This window comes from Oncorhynchus clarkii, chromosome 14 (assembly GCF_045791955.1).
Source record: "Oncorhynchus clarkii lewisi isolate Uvic-CL-2024 chromosome 14, UVic_Ocla_1.0, whole genome shotgun sequence".
NCBI lineage: Eukaryota > Metazoa > Chordata > Actinopteri > Salmoniformes > Salmonidae > Oncorhynchus > Oncorhynchus clarkii.
Window position 1 is genome coordinate 30,650,020 of NC_092160.1, and position 21,282 is coordinate 30,671,301.

Below are 21,282 nucleotides of genomic sequence, written 5' to 3' on the forward strand. Positions count from 1 at the left end.
GGCACCTATTTCAGTCCAAGTCGAGCGTTGTATAAGAGTCAGGCTGGTTCCCAGACTTGCTCTCTACAAGACCATCAGCAGACTCCATCATCTACCATCCTCTGACCAGCTGTCTCCACTCAAGCCATAAATAAACTGACCCACTCTTCTGAGGATGCAGCTTTCAAAGACTTGGCCTCTATTGGTTGACCTGTCATGATATATTGCTTGTTTGTTTTTTGCTCTTGAAGTGCTTTGAGATTCTATGAAAATCACTGTGGAAATGTAATAAATAATAATTATTATTATAGGCTATTTGTTCATTGAATCAGTCATAAAAATACATTTTGGGTAGGAGGATGTTTGGATTAATGAACAACTCCAAATATGGAAATAAATGCATCACATTTCCGATGTCACATAGGCCTAATGTGTAAACTTCACAGAAAGTCTGGGGTGGTTTTAGAAAGAAGGATCTGTGCTGTTTCACCTTTAAAACCATGGAAATGCCCATATTCTTCCCATATCACTTTTGTTTTGGTCAGGGTTTACAAGATCTCTCTCTCGCTTTGTGTGTGTAGACTTGGGAGAATCAAATGGTGGATAATTGGTTTGAACATATAACATAAAAAGCAGGCCCTTTGCCTCCCTTGTTGAAAGTCAATGTATAGCCAAAGAGTATCTATTATGTTGACAAGATGGTCGAGTGACTGCTCTAACAATGAAAATACATGTCCTCAAACATGGAAGGGAGGTGAGGTGTGACCATTCTAGCCCATGAGAGGGCAAATAGGTGGGAATAACAGGCACAACTCCAATAATATATATATTTTTTTATTTTTTTCAAAGTTTCCCACGAACATCCACTTATATCTGTGCAGTCATAACAACCTAGCCATTACGAAACGTATATTCTATCAAACAAGCCTCACCTAGCAAATTAGCAATTACATTTTTTTGTTGACCAAATTCGACACTCATTGATCTTCATACAAAAGCTCCTCACTTTGTGGCATTATTTTCGTGGACAGGTTTTGGTTAGAGTAAACCCTATCGCTTCGCCTCTTCCTCTCTGGTATAGCCTACATCTCTGTCCATATATCCACTGTCATCAAAACAGCCTATTAGTCATTTCTCATTTATAATTTTTTATTTTATTTATTTCACCTTTATTTAACAAGGTAAGCCAGTTGAGAACAAGTTCTTATTTCCAACTGCGACCTGGCCAAGATAAGGCAAAGCAGTGCGACAAAAACAACAGAGTTACACATAAACAAACGTACAGTCAAGGCAAATGTAGAAGAGTAGGGAGGTAAGGCAATACATAGGCCCTAGAAGTGAAAATAATTACAATTTAGCATTAATACTGGAATGATGCATGTGCAGATGATGATGTGCAAGTAGAGATACTGTGGTGCAAAAGAGAAAGCGGGTAAGTAATAATATGGGGATGAGGTAGTTGGGTGTGCTATTTACAGATTGGCTGTGTACAGGTATAGTGATCGGTAAAGCTGCTCTGACAGCTGATGCTTAAAGTTAGAGGGAGATATAAGACTCCAGCTTCAGAGATTTTTGCAATTCGTTCCAGTTATTGGCAGCAGAGAACTGGAAGGAAAGGCGGCCAAAGGTCAATGAGCCAATGCGAGCATACAGATCACAGTGGTGGGTTTCGACCCCAATGTAATGTAAATGCGGCGTTGAAATACTAGTCGGAACTAGGACTTGCCTATTCAGGGGTGTCAAACTCATTCCATGGAGGGCCAAGTGTCTGCAGGTTTTTGATTTCAATTAAGCTCTAGACAACCAGGTGTGGGGAGTTCCTTGCTAATTAGTGACCTTAATTCATCAATCAAGTACAAGGGAGGAGCAAAACCCTGCAGACACTGTCCTCTGTGGAATAAGTTTGACAGTTAAGTTTGGTTGTAGTTATAAGTTTGGTTGTAGTTATAGACGTGCTCCGTTCAACCATTTAGCAAGTCAGAAATGTCAGTTTCCTAGTTCTGATTTGAACTTGAACACAGCAAAACTACGCACTAATCCCCCTATACTTCCCCCCTTTCCGTCCTACGTCATAAACGATCTATTTCCACAATGGTGGTCAGGTGGCCTGCGCCTTTACTGGTGCGCAGAACAACACCAACGCTGAATTTACTTCCCCAAACCATGGTTAAATAGTCTGGTCAAAAAATACTGGCCATCTATCTTATTTGGAAAGGAGACAGTCAGCATTCATTACCTCAGAGGCACTAGGTGACATCCAAGCTTTTCCAAGGTATGTGTATTGGGTATGTCTTTGCATGCATTTTCAACTGTTACGGTTGACAGCTCGTCGGTCGTGCTATGGCGAAACAGCTTAATATCGACTGATCAAAGTGCATTTAAAGTTGGTTTGTTTGTTTTCGTTATTAGACAACTTTGTTTTATTTAACTATGTCCTAAATATCATTGGAAGAGTGCTTAATCCCTGACAGCGCGCATCCATGCCCAGCAGAGTACTCAACTGTCAAGCAGGACAATCGGCAGCACATTGCGATCCGCGTCAACCTATATTTATGTTTGGCGCTTTTGTCTGACTATAGACACAAACAAGAGCCTGTGAACTTTCCAGAATGTACGTGGTCGTCCATCTGATTGAGTGGGAACAGTGAGTCGGAGTGGAGTTTGAACCAATGACACGGCGATAGTGTGCGGAAAAGGTCACCCAGACCCCTTGGCATGCACTTTGCACACATATGGTCAGCCTATTGCTGTCATTCGACCAAGTGGCGCCACATCCATCCATCCATCCATATCTATCCTTCCTGTGCGTTGAGATTAAGATTCAGCTCTGGTCAGCAACAGACGGGCCACACATAAAAGTACTAAGCTGTAGTTATAGTTAGTTATACAATCATGAAAAGCTAGCCAGTTCATAGTCAAGAATATGTTATGCTCAGGGCCCTGTTTATGATGATGCCATCCACATGATGCCTTTTGGAGCTGTCAGGGAGAGCATGGGATGAGTGGATACAGCACATTTTCCTAGGATATCATCACATATTTACTCAACTGTTTTCACAGCAATGTGGCAGGTTCATATTAGTGTGAGAGTGCTGCCTGCCAAACCATGACAACCTCCAGTCTAACTGCGTTTTTAAGTCTGAAGCTTGCCTTGCTTGCTGCGATGGGGATGGCAGGTATACAAAATATTAAAACCAGCATGACCAATATTGATTGGTAGCATTGACAGTAGCCAATTTATATTCTCGAAATTATTGTTCTATGTTTGGTAGCCTGGGTGCGAGTCTGTTGCTGCTTTAACAAACTTATCTAACCTAACACAAGGCAGCGATGTGCTATATGTAATTGATTGCATTACTGTTGATAGCAGGAACAGTGATAGGATTGGATCATATTTGATTGGTGAATACAGCCTGAGGGGAAATATCTGACTGTTCTAACTGACAATGGTTCCTGATCCTCCCTGTTGGTGGAGGTGTGTTAGGTGTGAAAGTAGCATAACGCCTAGCCTACAGTAGCCCAACATTGATAAGGCTGGGTATTGATTGTGTTGCAACACACTACTCAGAGGGCTGATTGATTCACTTCAAAATAAGTGTTATGTAACCCCTTTCCTATGAAATGCTGAGCTTTGTTGATCATAGGAACGAATGGAAAACTGAGGCCAGTGCTCACTTAAAATAATAGTTACATTTGTTACATTTGGCTGTGTGTGTCATTGTGTGCTCGCTGTGTGTGTGTTATGGTCTATGTATTCCTGTGGTGAGCAGGGCGGCCTAGTAGTGTGAGAACATATCCTAGAGCCTGTTCCTGCCTCCCCACCCCTCACATGTAACAGCCAACGCCTCCATGTGACCATAGCAATGTGCACATTGCCATCTAGTGGTACTCTAGCAAATACAATGCTCTCTCTTGTCAAACTTATGCATTTACATGGTGTCTGTCCAGATTCCTGATAGCTTGTTCACTAGCGCCTCTAGAAATGACTTTATATATATATTTTTCAGCTCATTCATCCTAGGCAGCCCAGCCCTGTGTCTTGATGTCAGGCCCCGGGAGAGACGGTGATATGGAGTCAGACCACGCAGTAGACTGGTCCATGATGGACATGCGGCTGGACTCGTTCCGGGGTTCCCTCCTGGCCCAGCAGGTGTCAGCGGAGAGGCTGGCCCGCGCTGGGTTCTACTTCACGGGACAGGCCGACAAGGTGCGCTGCTTCAGTTGCCACAAGACTGTAGAGAACTGGTGTGGAGGTGACGCACCCGTGGAGAGGCACGCGGAGGTGAGGGTGAAAATGGGATGACGATGATGTGCAAAACTTTTTTGTATTTATTTTTTATTTTTCCATTATCTCATGTTTCTGCCAAATTATCATACTAATGTTGCAATGTTTCAGGTCTCCCCCAGCTGTAAGTTCCTGAGCTGCACCCATCGATCCAGGGTTAACTCTCTTCAAGGTGCCATGCTGACCAATGAAACCTCCTACAACGAAGACGCTGAGGACATGGAGTTCCGTCTGAGGACGGGAGAGGTGGTAGACGATACCACCTACCCCATGGCCCCACACATGGCCAGCGAAGACTCCCGGTTCAACACCTTCGGCCCGTGGCCCTCCACATCCCCGGTCCGACCTAGAGAGCTGGCCCAGGCGGGGCTCTTCTATCTGGGGGAGGGAGACCAGGTGCAGTGTTTCTGCTGTGGAAGGATGCTGAAGGGCTGGGAGGCTGGGGACACGGCGTGGGGAGAGCACTCCAAACACTACCCCTACTGCTTCTTCATCCTGGGGCATGATGTGGGGAACCTCCCCTCTCAGAGGGGGAGGGAGGTGGAGGAGACCAGGCCATGCCCGGGTCCTCGGGTCCCCATGCAGAGCTTTGAGGAGAGGCTAGGCAGCTTTGCAGGAATCCAGCACCACCCTATTGACCACGAGAGGCTGGCCAGAGCAGGCTTCTACAACACAGGTGAGACCTGGGAGTGGGGTAGACAAGAGCTTTGGCTGTGAGAAAAGTCATTAACAAATGCAATTCCTGCTTACCATTACTTGCTATGGTAAAAGGGCCAGGGAGGAGTTGACATAGAAAGTACTGGGTTTATTTTCTAATGTGTGTTGGTGCAGGTGCACCAGACCATGTGCGGTGTTTCCACTGTGGTGGAGGTCTGAAGGGCTGGCAGCAGGATGAGGATCCCTGGGAGGAGCACGCCAAACACTATCCTGGGTAACGCACACACTCACAAGTAGAAAGTAAACAACCATATGCATGCTTCTTCTCCCTGTCACTAACATTGCGTGTCATGTTTTAATCCAGGTGCAGTTTTCTACTGGCAGAGAAAGGACAGGAGTTCGTCAGCAGCGTTCAGCTACAAGGTCCTGGCCGGAACAATGCTGTAAGTCTCCAAGACTTCATCCTCCTAACCCTGACCTCTAACCCCTAAACCTGTGGTCAAACATATTAAACTGCACCCATCCTTGCATGACTCCTACCATATCAAATTCATTCCTTCTATTGATTTCCCAGGCTTCAAGTCACCTAAATGGATGTTCAAGTCATGAGACGGGTAAAAACCATTTTTTGAAGTAACATAAACATTTTTGTAAAGTTGTACCCCTTTCACTTTTGTTTTGGAACTTTAGCTAAAGGTATTGTTAGATTATATATATATATATATATGCAGTACCTGTCAAAAGTTGGCACACCTACTCATTCAAGGGTTTTTCTTCACTTTTACTATTTTCTACATTGTAAAATAATTGTGAAGACATAAAAATGAAGAAATAACACATGGAATCATGTAGTAACCAAAAAAGTATTAAACAAATCAAAATATACCTGATGACAGCTTTGCACAATCTTGGCATTCTCTCAACCAGCTTCACCTGGAATGCTTTTCCAAAAAGGAGTTCCCACATATACTGAGCACTTGTTGGCTGCTTTTCCTTCACTCTGCGGTCCAACTCATCTCAAACCATCTCAATTGGGTTGAGGTTGACTGATTGGTCAAATAGCCCTTACACAGCCTGGAGGTGTGTTTTGGGTCATTGTCCTGTTGAAAAACAAATTATAGTCCCACTAAGGGCAAATCAGATGAGATGGCGTATTGATGCAGAATTCTGTGGCAGCCAGGCTGGTTAAGTGTGCCTTGAATTCTAAATTAATCACTAAGTGTCACCAGCAAAGCACATCACACCTCCTACTCTATGCGTAATGGTGGGAACCACACCTGCGGTCATCAGTTCACCTACCCTGCGTCTCACAAAGACACTGCGGTTGGAACCAAAAATCTCAAATTTGGACAGATTTCCACTGGTCTAATGTCCATTGCTCATGTTTCTTGGCCAAAGCAAGTCTCTTCTTATTATTGGTGTCCTTTAGTAGTGGTTTCTTTGCAGCAATCGACCATGAAGGCCTGGTTCACGCAGTCTCTTCTGAACAGTTGATGTATCTGTTACTTGAACTCTGTAAAGCATTTATTTAGGCTGCAATTTCTGAGACTGGTAACTCTAATGAACTTATCCTCTGCAGCAGAGGTATCTCTGGGTCTTTCCTGTGGTGGTCCTCATGAGAGCCAGTTTCATCATAGCGCTTGATGGCTTTTGCGACTGCACTTGAAGAAACCTTCAAAGTTCCTGATTGACTGACCTTCATATTTTAAAGTAATGATTGACTGTCGTTTCTCTTTGCTTATTTGAGCTGTTCCTGCCATAATATGGACTTGGTCTTTTACCAAATAGGGCGATCTTCTGTATACCACCCCTACCTTGTCAAAACACAACTGATTGGCTCAAACGCATAATAAGGAAAGAAATTCCACAAAGGAACTTTTAACAAGGCACACCTGTTAATTGAAATGCATTCCAGGTGACTACCTAATGAAGCTGGTTAAGAGACTGCCAAGAGTGTGCAAAGCTGTTATCAAGGCAAAGGGTGGCTTCTTTCAAGAATCTCAAATATAAAATATATTTTGATTTAACACTTTGTTGTTGGATACTACATGATTCCATATGTTATGTCATAGTTTTGATGTCTTCACTATTCTACAATGTAGAAAATAGCAAAAATAAAGAAAAACCCTTGAATGAGTTGGTGTGTCTATATATATCTCTCACAGGGTGCGATTTCCAACACCTACTAGTACATGCTCAGTCTCCTCCCTCTCTCTACAGAGGTGCTGCAGTCAGCCAATGCCCAGAAGGCGGTGGAGATGGGTCTGGAGCCTGCCTTGGTAGAGAGGACTATACAGGAGAGGCTACGCAGGGATGGGACAGGCTACTCCACCCTGGAAACTCTGCTGCAGGACTGCTTTAACAGAGACCTTGACAGCGACGCAGAGAACCATGGTATGTGTCTCATAAGGGGGAACACTGTTAACATTGCTTGGTAGTATCATTATATCCGGGCACTGTTCTATTAAAACTGGTATTGAGGTTTACAGTATAAGTCAAATAAATTCCTGAAATAATTCCACAGGATTTTGCAGTTTGACTTAGTTTATCCAGGAACAGTGCTATTCACACTGTAGGCCTACATGAGGCTTGGCTATAGAAAGAACATTAAAAAAATATACTATAATAATATTTAACCTTCATTTAGGCAAGTCAGTTAACAAATTCTTATTTACAATGACAACCTTGGAACAGGGGGATAACTGCCTTGTTCAGGGGATTCGATCTAGCAACCTTTCGGGTTACTGGCCCAACGCTAATAACCACTAGGCTACCTGCCGCCCCCCAAAACATGATCGAGTTGTGTTGGTCAGTATTCTAACTACTTCATTGTGCTCGGTTACCAACTGCTGTTTCTCCCCTATTTCAGACGAGGGTCCCCTTGAGAAGCTACGGAAGCTGCAGAGGGAGAAACAGTGCAAAGTGTGTATGGACAGAGACATCTGCATCGTCTTCATCCCCTGTGGGCACCTGGTCGTCTGCAAGGAGTGTTCCGAGGCCCTCGACAAGTGTCCCATCTGCTGTTGTGCCATCACACAAAAGATCAAGACATACATCTCCTAACATGCAACCTGGTGCCAGGGATTGTTGTCTCAGAGTAGGAGTGCTGACCTAGGGCCAGGTCCCGTCTCTTACTCATTATGTTTTAAAAGGCAAAAGTGATCCTAGATCAGCACCTAATATGAGATGTTTAAATAATGTGGGCCCAAGAGGATGAGACTCTTTTTAAATTGCAATGCTGCTTTACCTTCTCAATTATTTTATTAACACATGCTTTCCTACTACAAATGTACATAAAGATATATTATATTTGAGGAGGACCACTGTAAATATGAATAAGAGAACCATGAGTAGTGTGGGGATTTTGTTTTTCAATGATTGTTTTAAAGATAATGAGAGACACTTCCTTGTTATGTGATGTAGTGTTCACTCACTGATACAATACCCAAGAGGCAATGGGCCTCAATCTTCAAACCAAGATGAGAAACTAAGGTTGAGAATAGATGGAGTACAGCTACGGACAGAAGGGACTTTACGTAGCAGGTTAGCAGGACTAATGAAGGTGAGTCAAACAGGCAACTTCTTGTCCATGGCTGTACTCCATATACCCACAGTTTTGATACTTCTGCTGTACAGAACCATGATCTACCATTGCAGTTATCAACAGTGCCTTTTCAAATAGTTTAATTTACTTATTGTGTGTATATTTTCTTTATTCTATTATGCCATTTCCATGTTTTTGTCATATTTCTCTTAATATTACGAAGTTGTTGACTGGGCATTCCTTATTGGTTTGCAAATGACAGGTTTCTGAAATAGAAGTCCTGAGGGTTCCCAAACGTATGTTCCTTAGGCCAACTAGTATGCTTTCACTTGTATGATTCATTGTGTGCTCTGTGAATAAATGGATGAATTGTATACTTGGATCAATTTCCAATATTTAGGTATAACGGCATAACTGATATCATGTTATTCTGAAATTAATCTTTCCTTTGCACTTCAGTGCAACTCCTGTTTGACCAAAGTGGAAAATAATGTTTTCAAAATATCTGCACTTTCATGTATGCTGCTAACACTACCTACGCTGCTATTACTAACACTACCTACGCTGCTATTCCTAACACTACCTACGCTGCTATTACCAACACTACCTACGCTGCTATTACCAACACTACCTACGCTGCTATTACCAACACTACCTACGCTGCTATTACCAACACTACCTACGCTGCTATTACTAACATTACCTACGCTGCTATTACTAACACTACCTACGCTGCTATTACTAATGCTACAAATATTACTAACGCTGCTATTACTAACATTAATAGCTCTGCTATTACTAACATTAATAGCGCTGCTATTACTAACATTAATAGCGCTGCTATTACTAACATTAATAGCGCTGCTATTACTAACACTAACATTAATGTTGCTAACACTGCTATTACTAACGCTGCTAGCATTACCAACGCTACTTACACTGCTAACATTACTAACACGGCTAACAATGACACTAACGCTACTAACACTGCTAGCATTACTAACGCTACTAGCATTACTAACACTGCTAACAATAACACTAACATTATTGTAACCCTGGACAAGCACACCTGATTCAATTTATCATCAAGCCCTCAATGAGTTGAATGGGGTGTGTTTGTCAAAAACTACAACGAAACTGTGTACTGTTGGGTGTACTCATGGACCAGGGTTGGGAAACACTGTCTTACACTATATGAGTCTTCAGAATCTGAAACAGTTCTGATAAAGGAGAGAAGGAAGGAGGAAGATTATTCCTCCCACAATGGGATAATCTCAATTAGATTTCCTTGATTCCAGATGTCCTCCCCTCTGACCTTCTCCTCCAATGGATTTTGAGGAGGTGAGAAGAGAGGACATGGGGAGTCAAGGAAATGCAATTGAGATTCACTTGGTATTGAGATGCGGCCACTCCATTGACTGCAGGGCCAAAGATAGTACAGTATGAAGATAGTCAGAAACTGCTTCTCCAATAGAAATCCGTATGTATAGATTATGTCATGGCGACATTGGTAAACTAAACTGATGCACAAAAACCCGTCATCGGGTCTAACGTTCGTCTCGCGCCTAACTGCGTAAGTGCAGGCCGTCAAATCAAAGGCATTCCTCCGATGTAACTTTTTTTTACGAAAATGAAAACGTGTCAGTTTGTCACTTTCACGAAGTTGGAGAAATAACATGTTCCTCTACTCAAAACATTGGCTCAAGTCTAGGTTGTGGCTTTAGATTTTGAGAAAATGAACAACTAAGGAAGAATTGTTCACTTCTCTCATTGACTTCTCAAACCAAGGGCGCCACTTTGGTTTTAGAAGTGGAGGGGGCATATCCTGGTGTGGGTTCTGAGGGTCCTCCCCCAGAATGTTTTGGGGGCATCGAAAGTTTATTTCCTGAATTTTTACACAATCCAATATGCCGTCTCTATGTAGAGCAAAAAGTAAGCAAAAATGCCCAAAGTCATCAAGCTAGGTAAGAGATCATTATTAAATAAAGACTAAACTAGATCAAAGATAATTCAATAATAAATATTGTGTTGCACCTTTAACCAATAGCCTAAAAAAACAACAATTCTTGAAAAAATACAGACTTTTGATTGTCTTTATTAAGACATCCTCTATATCAAATTTCGGCCAGACCGACCAGCCAGCCCGAGCTGCCTGCACGCCCAACCCCCACCAGTCTAGTCAATAACTCAACTCTCTCCCAACACAATTTCCTTCCCAGTTCACACCTTTAATTGTTTTAATTCCCAAGGAAATGGTTTAGAAACAAAAAAAACAACAAAAAATACACATACACCTCAAATATACATTAACACACAGAAACAGCAAATTCTCCATATAATTAATCTCATAGGCCTAATAGTACTGTAGAGGTCTTTTTACTTGCACACAATTTAGCTGGGTCACCCAGTCCTGTCCCTAGGGGTCCACCACCTTGCCCCAACCCAACACACCCCACTCAGCTTTAGGATCTCAGTGAAACATTCACTATTGGTTTTAGGTGTGTTAGGCCCAGGCCAGAGTGACAACCCACAGGACGGCAGACCCCCAGGGCCAAGACTGAGCACCCCAGCAGCTAGGTATTGCCTAAATAGGTATTTCCCCTGACGTGGCCATGTTTTCAATACAGAGTCCTTTACTTCTACTGTATTCCATATAAGGCATCCAGACCTTATGAAAGTTGCCCAGTTACCCTTAATCTTGTAAAAATGTCAATCTAATGATACATAAATTGACATTGTGGAAGGATAACCAACCTTCCAATTAATGGCAATGCATTACTTAGCCGCTATAAATGCTTGGTTACAGTTTCTTCCGTATCAACATTTTCAAGCAAACAAAACAGGGAGAAGGGAGAATCTGTAGACATGATGAGATAAAAGAATATACTATTTGACAGAATTCAGCCAGCCTTCACCAGACTATATGCAAATGTGTCTCATTTTGTGTTTTACACCTTTATTTGAGGAATGACATTTCTGAGTGCATGTAATTCAGTTTCACTGACTACGCAGACGCTCATTGACTGGAGCAAGCAGTTTGGATGAAATGATTGAAAAACATGTGTACCTTTATTTTGCAACACTCACACACGTAACGAGAGCAGTGTGGTCAGCATGCTGTGACCCCACCACAATACGAGCGTTGCAAAATAAATGTGCACATACATGTTATTCAATCGTTTTATCTAAACTACTCGAGTGTGTCAACGACCGTCTGCGTAGGCAGGCGCTAAAATAGAACTTGAGGTCCACACTCCAATCTAGTTGGTGGCGGTAATGCAACTTAAAAGTTGGTTGCCAACTGACATATAAAGTCCACAGAAGAAGAAAAAGACTACCACCACAGATAGAACAATAAGACAGATATTAAACTCCCCGGGTGTATAAATGTGAAGCATCCGTTTGGCGTTTCCACTCACTACCATATTTGGTAGTGAGAGGAAGCCCAGTGGCCGGCAGTGGGGAGAAGATGGAAAAAGATGGATTTTGGCCATCGTTCTGCTAATTTTCTCATCGATGAAACATTTCATCTCAATACCGTTTTCTGTTCCCAAAACTAGAATCTGTTACGAACAGAGTGGACTAAGTTTTGTATACTTTACCCTTTGCTAAAGTTTTTAAAAATTGGGTTGTTTAGGAGGCGTGCAAAGGAGAATTGAGTTATTGCACACACACGCTTAACAGAGAAGTCATTCCCTAACTGAAATATGCAAATGTATGCTAGAACGCACCAATAGGATCTCGCTAGCTTGTGCTTGGCTCTGCCCACCTCCTTGCTTGTTCTGCTCACTCTTTGCTACTACTACAACTACTGAAGGAGGAGATTTTACTAGAAACTATTAGATTCCCTTTTTATCTGTGGATTAAATGTCTGAGTAGAGAACACACTATTTTGTGTGACTCAAAATGCGTCCAAATTCTAAAAAGATACAGAAAAAAAGAACCTTGTGCATTTCAGGTAAAATAACATCCCAATGTTTATATCCCAGGACAAATTAGCTAGCAACAGAAGGTCGAGCTAGCTTAAATGTCCATTAATATTTAATTTGTTTCGACCTGTCCCCAAATTAATATAGTTGGGACAGAGTTTGTTTTGATATTTCAACCTGTGTGTCTGGATCGCGTCTGGTGTGGATGTACAAAATCAACATGCGCACGATGGCGCACACGGATGCATCTTTGTGCCTGGTCTAGACAGCAGGTAAAAAAATATATTGCGGGACTACTGTTGTTTTTGGGACCAGTTCTTGCAGTAGCTGGTAGGAGTCAGACCCGAAAGCCAGTGGGTGTGGTGGGAGCAGGATGAAGAAATCGGTTCTGCGCAGACCTCTACTGTGCACCATGACAGTGAAGCCTGTAATGTTAGAGCTGTTTATTAATGTGCCAGTGTGAAAAGTAGGGAATTAGCTAGGAAAACTGATAGATCAATAACATTGCCATACTGACTAATAAAACTCACGCTGCAATGAAAAAAACGTCTGGTTTCATCGTTTGATTCAGGTCTAGTGTGATTGAGGCAAAAATAATAGCTAAAGTTAGCCAAGTTTTGGCCAGCTCTCTCTAACAGTACACCAACTGGAGAAAGCTAGCCAAGTTAATTTACTTCTGAAACGGGACAAAACAAAGGCTACAAAACATGTCTATAAACAACAGCTGTTAGATAGCGATATGAGGTGGCGATTATTACTATCTGACAGATAACTGGAGGCTAAAGCTGACCTGGCTGTGGTAGCTACTAGCTAGTGTAGCTTATATATTCTCCTCAGTTAAGAGGGAATGAAACATTAGCTAACATTACATGTCAGTTACAATACTAGCTCAGCACTGCAAATAAACAATAGTTCAAAAAAAAATGTATGTTAAGTTAAACAGTAGTTACCTTGACAGCTAAATTACAACTCGGTGAATGAGCGCAACACATACACACTGACCTAAGCTCAACTCTCCTGTGCTGGTCCAGCCAGCCTTCCAGAAGCTTTGCCTTCACACAGCCTGTCTGCCAACTCTGTGGTGTCTGTGAGTCCTAAATACAGCCTGCTGACCACTCCAAACAGCCAACCTGACCGCTCGGAGGCGTCCGCATGGTCCTAAAGCACACCATTGCCGTTTTTTGTATCACATTGCAATGATAAAACTGTGGTGGTGGGGGGGGGGGATTTCAGAATGTGGTGGGGACATGACCCCTGTATCAAACCCCAAACCCTGGCCTGTTTGGTCTTTGCAAGCGTATCCGGAAGTCTTGCGATGTTGCGCCTTTAGGTTTAGAAACTCAGCAGTAGGGCCATCCAACCCCCATCTGTCACGTACTTGCTGGTAGCTGGCAGCTGCACAGCTTGTAAATAACCGCTAGATGTCAGATCACTTACGGTCACGGGGAATCGGAAGTATTTCATCTGGCCGCTAGGGGGCAGCTGTGCACCAAGAGTTTTCCTTCCCTCTCATCGTCGAAACAACAAACCCTACTACGGAGCAAGTGGCGGGGTGAGAGAGCGTCCAAAACCGCCTCTGACCGCCAGTTTCAAACTCATTTGCGGAAATCGTGGTAATATCAATACAAGAACAGACAACGACTCAACAAAGTAGTATCTCGTTTGGAAATAAATTGAATAACGGGGTAAGTTATAAAATGGCGGAGTGGAATCTCGAAGTTAGTTGGTTTGTAGCAATTTTTTGGTAGCTAGCTTTTCATGCTAGCTAGCTAACAGGCTAGAAGTGCGGAGGCTGCTAGCTACGGAAAGTCGTAAGCTAGCCGCTGGCGCTATAAGCTACTTTTTTTTGTCTAGAATCTGTGTTACGCATACCCGAAAGTAGACCCATTTCACTGAAACGTATCTAGCAAGTTAGCTAAGCTAATATATAACAAAGTGTTTGTTTACATCCAATAAATGTTGTTCTGTTGGGGAGTTAACGTTAGGTAGGAAACGTATCGGAACTCCCGAGGCAAGATGGAGGACGTAGGGACGAGGTGTTTTTATGTAACTAAATGGTTGTATTGTTGCTCCACAACAAGTGTGTTGTATAAACAAGCTAATTTAGATATTTACATTAACTTTGAGGGCCACGCCGTATTAGCTAGCTAGCTAAATATCAACTGTTTTATTGATAATATGGCTGGCTATCCGAACTCCGTTCGATTGCAAGCAACGGGCTAGGATAGCTAATGTTAACATGGCTAATTAGCTAACTAGCCATGAAACTAGCTAGCTAACATAACAAGATGGAGAATGGTAGCTATGCTGTAGCTATGCTAAGCTAACGTTAGTTAGCTACCCAGTCAAAATGTAGATTTTCCCGAATGTTTTGCCCTGTTTGAACTGTAACTAGTTAGTTTACGGAAAAGTGGGTACTACCGTTACTTGAAGGATACCATTTGAACTCTTTGTTTAACGTTAGCCGTAGAAGGCAAGTTGTTATTTTCATGTACGTAAAGGGTGACGTTCTGATGACAGCTGATGATGTTAAGCTAGCTAGCTTCGTTAGCTGGCTAGCTCTTTGGCAAGCCAGTCCGGGCAACCTCTCGACATTATACCGGTGTCAATTCGGGACAGTGGCCGTCACGGAGCAAACCCAGGAGAGCGGCTGTCATACTACCTAGCCAACGGTAGTTAGTCTTTTTCAGGATGCTCTCCGTCGGTTATTTCGACGACGTTAGTTATCGCTAATATAGTTTTAACGTGCTTTGTGTTGTCCAGGCACCCGGGTTTGGCGCCACTTTTTCAGTCCCCATCTTCAAGGCTTCCTCTCTAGTCAACCAGCCAGAGCGAATACTGTCTCCGCTTGTGCAATAAGAAACATAGGATGTTGCTTGCTGATGCTGTTTTATTGCTTGGCAATACAGTTCTAGTTTTATTGTACAATACACTGCTAGCATGTGTAGCTGTATTTGACCCAATTTCAAACAAAGTATGTATGAATTTAGCTTGTAATAATGGCTTTGGGCAATTAGATAACATTAAATAAGTCTAATGTCCATTGGAATTGTTGAATGTGTATTGGATGTCACGCGTTCTAATTCAAGACCATGGGATAAAGTACTTTCCTATCTGTCATTTTAAAGTTTAGTTTGAATCCATCCATTTCCCATTCCTTACATCTCACTGGTTAATGAGGGTAAAGATGCCCCACTTCTCCCCCATAAGTTTTATACAACCTGCAAAAAATCATAAACCGGTTACTTACAGACATGAGCAATTTTATTTTACAGTCAAATGCAATTGATTCCTCGTTGGTCCTTACAATTAATTTTTTGATTAACACACCTACTGTAATCCTCAGTACAGTATGCCCCGATCGTAATTAAGACACACCCAGGATAGGGTCGCTGCTAGGCTCATTTTGGCCTCCTGTAGCTCAAAACCCGTCCTGACGACATACTAGTATTAACAATATTGTTGATTCATTTTTATATATAAAAATGAAAACTATTAGATATGTGTTTTTAATGTCGTAATTTGGTTGAGTATCCCACTCTCTGCTCCCTGCTGTTTGCTTTGTAATATGTCAACTAGTGTTAATACTTTGTTCTGATTGGTTAGGATCTCTAACGGAGGATGAAGTGAACTCTCCTTTATATGGTCACGGGGGACGTTCCAATGTCCAGCCCTGGGGTGATGTTTCCTGTAAACCAAGGAGCGACATAGCCAATCAGCTCACAGTTGAGCATGACAGGAGGGATAGAGCCCGCCCCCTGTTACCATGTGAAAGCAGTATTTTGGTGTTTTTTGTCTGTGTGTGAAGAACCACTGGCTGATACTGAGGCCTGTTCAGGGGATGCAATGTGTATTTTGTAGAAGTTCAGCAGCAGGTTATCGTACAACTCCTCTCAAATTAAATTGTATTAGTCACATGCGCCGAATACAACAGGTGAAATGCTTACTTACGGGCCCTAACCAACAATGCAGTTTAAAAAAAATATGGATAAGAATAAGAGATAAAAGTAACAAGTAATTAAAGAGCAGCTGTAAAATAAACAATATCGAGACTATATACAGGGGGGTACTGACACAGAGCCAATGTGCTGGGGCCCTGGTTAGTTGAGGTAGTATGAACATGTAGGTAGAGATATATTAAAGTGACTATGCATAGATGATGACAACAGAGAGTAGCAGTGGTGTAAAGAGGGGGGGGGGGGGGGTCACTGCAAATAGCCTGGGTAGCCATTTGATTAGATGTTCAGGAGTCTTATGGCTTGAGGGTAGAAGCTGTTAAAAAGCCTCTTGGACCTAGATTTGGCGCTCTGGTACCGCTTGCCGTGCGGTAGCAGAGAGAACAGTCTATGACTGTTGGCTGGAGTCTTTGACAATTTTTAGGGCCTTCCTCTCTCGCCTGGTATAGAGGTCCTGGATGGCAGGAAGCTTGGTCCCAGTGGTGTACTGGGCCGTTCGCACTACCCCCTGTAGTGCCTTGCGGTCGGAGGCCGAGCAGTTGCCATACCAGGCAGTGATGCAACCAGTCAGGATGCTGTCTTCTCTGAATGTAACTCCAATACCCATGCATTATTTTCCCCTTCTGTTTTCTCCTCCAGGTCCTATGCTACCGTTCCACTGTCTTGTGGACACTGAGGGTCTGAGGTCTGTTCTTATTTGAGTTGGGTCAGACATGATAGAGAAATGATAGCAGCACCAGAGTTACCGTCAGAGTTCCACTATCCTCAGTAAGTGGCTACTTCCATTGTGTGTGTGTGTGTGTGTGTGTCAACCGGCATGCAGCAGACTTTCTAATGTGTGTGTGTGTTTTTGCCAGGGATTCGGACACCCGTTTCTCCTCAGACACAGACTTCTCTGAGGCTCCTGATGTCAGTATCAACCCAACCAAAGGAAAGGTATGACCAGGCTTCGTCTTCCTCAAGCTATACACCACAGCATATTCTTCCTCACTCTGTTCACCACAACGTCATATTAGAACCTCTTCCTCACGCTATACACCTCAACATATTTTTTGAACCTCTTCCTCACGCTATTCATAGGTTGCACCTCTGTTTTGGTCATGCCATTGTTATGAATGTTCACAAGATGTCCTCTATCGGCGATGTCCTAAAGTGGTGATAAGCCCAGTCATTCTGGATGGAGGCTAACTACTGTTTAGTCTAAATTACACTATAGTGCCTGGAAATACCATGACATTGGTAAAGTAGTAAAATATTTAGTAGGTAACAACTTTTCCAGCATTATCATGTCGTCAAATTTACTTTAAAGAGATGGCAATGTTGTTATTAGCTAGCAAAGTTTGTCAAAAATGGCTAGCAATGCTAAAGTTAGCGAGCTCAAATCCGATGGCCTCCCCTCATTGTTAGCTAGCTAGCTAGCTAGCTAACGTTATACTGCATCTAAAGTCAATCTGGTGACATCAAAAGATTTTCCTACTAATTATTTGACCCCCCCCTTGGAATGTCATTGTATTTTCAAGCCAATGTAATGCATTTTTTGATTAAATCTTCATCAGCGCTCTTTGATGATGCATTAATTAGAATGCTCATTCGGGCATCAGTCCAAAACAGACTTTCAAGACAATATTGTGGCAAAACATGCAACCCATCAATACACACCACGTAATGTTCACTTCATCCTCAAGCTACTGTATACACACACCACGTAATGTTCACTTCATCCTCAAGCTACTGTATACACACACCACGTAATGTTCACTTCATCCTCAAGCTACTGTATACACACACCACGTAATGTTCACTTCATCCTCAAGCTACTGTATACACACCACGTAATGTTCACTTCATCCTCAAGCTACTGTATACACACCACGTAATATTTGTAAGTATTATGCTGTTTACACCTTTATTGACTTTTCTCAACTCTTTCTCTCCACCACTCCCTCCATCCCAGGGGGGGAAGAAGGGGAAGAAGGCGGCAGGAGAGAAGGGTAAAGGAGGGAAGGGAGTGGGGGGTGCAGGGAGGATGAACGGCCACTACCAGGAGAATGGCATGGAGAACCTGATGCTGTTCGAGGTTGTCAAGATGGGCAAAAGCGCCATGCAGGTGTGTGTGTATACGCTGCTTGACCAAAAGTATGTGGACAGCTGCTCGTCGAACATCTCATTCCCAAATCTTAGGCATTAATATGGAGTTGGTCTCCCCCCTTGCTGCTATAACAGCCTCCACTCTTCGGGAAGGTTTTCCACTAGATGTTGGATCATTGCTGCGGGGACTTGCTTCCATTCAACCACAAACATTAGTGAGGTCGGGCACTGACGCTGGGCGATTAGTGCTGGCTCGCAATTTGTTGTTCCCAAGGCAGTGAGCTTTACACCACTACAGTTGACGCTTGGCATTGCGCATAGTGATCTTAGGCTTGTGTGCGGCTGCTTGGCCATGGAAACCCATTTCATGAATCTCTCCACAAACAGTGCTTGTGCTGATGTTGCTTCCAGAGGCAGTTTGGAACTCGGTAGTGAGGCTTGCAACCAAGGACAGGTGATTTTTACACGCTTCAGCACTTGGCAATCGTGTTCAGTGAGCTTGTGTGGCCTACCACTTCGCCAAGTTGTTGGTCCTAGACATTTCCACTTCACAACAACAGTTGACCGGGGCAGCTCTTGCAGGGCAGAAATTTGACACACTGACTTGTTGGAAAGCATCGTTGAAAGTCACTGCGCTCTTCAGTAAGGCCATTCTACTGCCAATGTTTGTCTATGGAGATTGCATGGCTGTGTGCCCGACTATATTTAATTAAAAAAAATATATATATATTTTTTATACACCTGTCAGCAGCTGGTGTGGCTGAAATAGCCGAATCCACTCATATGGGTGTCCACATACTTTTGTATATATAGTGTTTGTAACATTTACAGTGTGTGAAAAACAGTGTGTCTGTGAGCCTACACACAGAAGTGGTTTAGGCCTTTAACAGGCCAATCGTTTATTTGATTATCAACAGTTCTTGATTATTGAATGACCAGATCAGCTTTATTAGAGTTGAACCTCTGGGACTGTTTTAGTTGTACTTATTGTCTCTCTCTGCTGTTTGTCCTGGCTCCAGTCTGTGGTGGATGACTGGATTGAGGCATATAAAACTGACCGGGACATGGCTCTGCTAGACCTGATCAACTTCTTCATCCAGTGTTCTGGCTGTAAAGGAGTGGTCAGTGGAGAGATGTTCCGAAACATGCAGAACTCTGAGATCATCAGGAGGATGACAGAGGAGTTTGACGAGGTAGGTTTTGTGTGTGTGAGTGTGAGAGACGTGGTAGGTGCATCACTCTGGGTTCAAGTTTAGTCAGTCACCTGAAATGTACCAGTTGATTGGTTCAGTTTTAGATGTCATTACCCTTTGAGTTGCATGCAATAGTGAAGCCATAACTCCCATAAACCTTCTCTCTCTCTCCACCCTCCTCCTCCCCCTCTATAGGACAGCGGAGACTACCCTCTGACCATGGCAGGTCCGCTGTGGAAGAAGTTTAAGGGTAGTTTCTGTGAGTTCATTGCTGTCTTGGTGAGACAGTGTCAGTACAGCATCATCTATGATGAGTACCTCATGGACACGGTCATATCGCTCCTCACCGGACTGTCGGACTCACAGGTCCGAGCCTTCAGGCACACCAGCACCCTGGCAGGTAATAGAGTTGGTGAGGGGATATGTCTGTCTGTGTTAGTCGGTTATTTCTGTCTTCCCTGGGCACGCTGATTAACTGTGTGTGTGTGTGTAGCTATGAAACTGATGACAGCCCTGGTGAATGTAGCTCTGAACCTGAGCATCAACATGGACAACACACAGCGGCAGTACGAGACAGAGAGAAACAAGAATGTCGCCAAGAGAGCCAACGACCGGCTGGAGCTACTGCTGCAGAAACGCAAAGAGGTGAGCGGGATGAGGTCAGAGTTCGGCTCCTCCTGGGTTAGGGGTTGGGGAACTGGGTAAGGCTTCTTGGGCCTTTGGTTTAAGATTAGTTTGGCTCACGTTTTCCTTCCAGGGTTGTCTGCTCTCGCTGCCTCTCAGAATGTTACCCAGGTGCAGCAGCTTCGTGAGGGTTGTTTTCCAATCAGACGATGTATTACATTTAGAGATGAGGATGCTTGAAGACATGCTGTAGGAGCATAACCAGTCAGTTAGCCTGCAGTCAGACAGAGTTAAAGGGTTCTACTAGGCCCTGTGGTTGAGCTGGCATCAATGGCTGTGTCCTAGTTTACATAACACTATGTCCCACTGGGCTTCCATCTGCCCGATCATTCTACTGCGACCCCACCAGAACACGAAACACTGCTGTCTCCTACTACTAATACAACCCTACCAGAACAACATGAAACACTGCTGTCTCCTACTACTAATACAACCCCACCAGAACAACATGAAACACTGCTGTCTCCTACTACTAATACAACCCTACCGGAACAACATGAAACACTGCTGTCTCCTACTAATACAACCCTACCAGAACAACATGAAACACTGCTGTCTCCTACTACTAATACAACCCTACAAGAACAACATGAAACACTGCTGTCTCCTACTACTAATACAACCCCACCAGAACAACATGAAACACTGCTGTCTCCTACTACTAATACAACCCTACCAGAACAACATGAAACACTGCTGTCTCCTACTACTAATACAACCCTACCAGAACAACATGAAACACTGCTGTCTCCTACTACTAATACAACCCTACCAGAACAACATGAAACACTGCTGTCTCCTACTACTAATACAACCCTACCAGAACAACATGAAACACTGCTGTCTCCTACTAATACAACCCTACCAGAACAACATGAAACACTGCTGTCTCCTACTACTAATACAACCCTACCAGAACAACATGAAACACTGCTGTCTCCTACTAATACAACCCTACCAGAACAAC

General features: G+C 43.2%; 2 protein-coding genes across 2 annotated transcripts in view; both read left to right on the forward strand.

Moving 5' to 3' along the window:
• The first annotated feature begins 1,661 nt into the window (after positions 1–1,661).
• On the forward strand, positions 1,662–8,839 carry LOC139366503 (E3 ubiquitin-protein ligase XIAP-like). The gene is made up of 8 exons (XM_071104042.1): positions 1,662–2,251; positions 3,987–4,261; positions 4,376–4,940; positions 5,096–5,195; positions 5,286–5,364; positions 5,496–5,535; positions 7,142–7,315; positions 7,791–8,839. The coding sequence occupies exons 2-8, from the start codon at positions 4,022–4,024 to the stop codon at positions 7,982–7,984; spliced, it is 1,392 nt and encodes a 463-aa protein (XP_070960143.1). The 5' UTR covers positions 1,662–2,251; positions 3,987–4,021; the 3' UTR covers positions 7,985–8,839.
• A 5,057-nt stretch (positions 8,840–13,896) lies between these two features.
• The window catches only part of LOC139366504 (cohesin subunit SA-2-like), a 33,117-nt gene continuing 25,731 nt past the window's right edge, over positions 13,897–21,282 (forward strand). Inside the window, exons 1-7 of the mRNA XM_071104043.1 lie at positions 13,897–14,079; positions 16,990–17,118; positions 17,208–17,286; positions 18,305–18,457; positions 19,458–19,631; positions 19,827–20,031; positions 20,125–20,276. Of these exons, the coding sequence (XP_070960144.1) occupies positions 17,075–17,118; positions 17,208–17,286; positions 18,305–18,457; positions 19,458–19,631; positions 19,827–20,031; positions 20,125–20,276 (807 nt within the window). The 5' untranslated portion in view covers positions 13,897–14,079; positions 16,990–17,074. The remainder of the gene's footprint in view (positions 14,080–16,989; positions 17,119–17,207; positions 17,287–18,304; positions 18,458–19,457; positions 19,632–19,826; positions 20,032–20,124; positions 20,277–21,282) is intronic.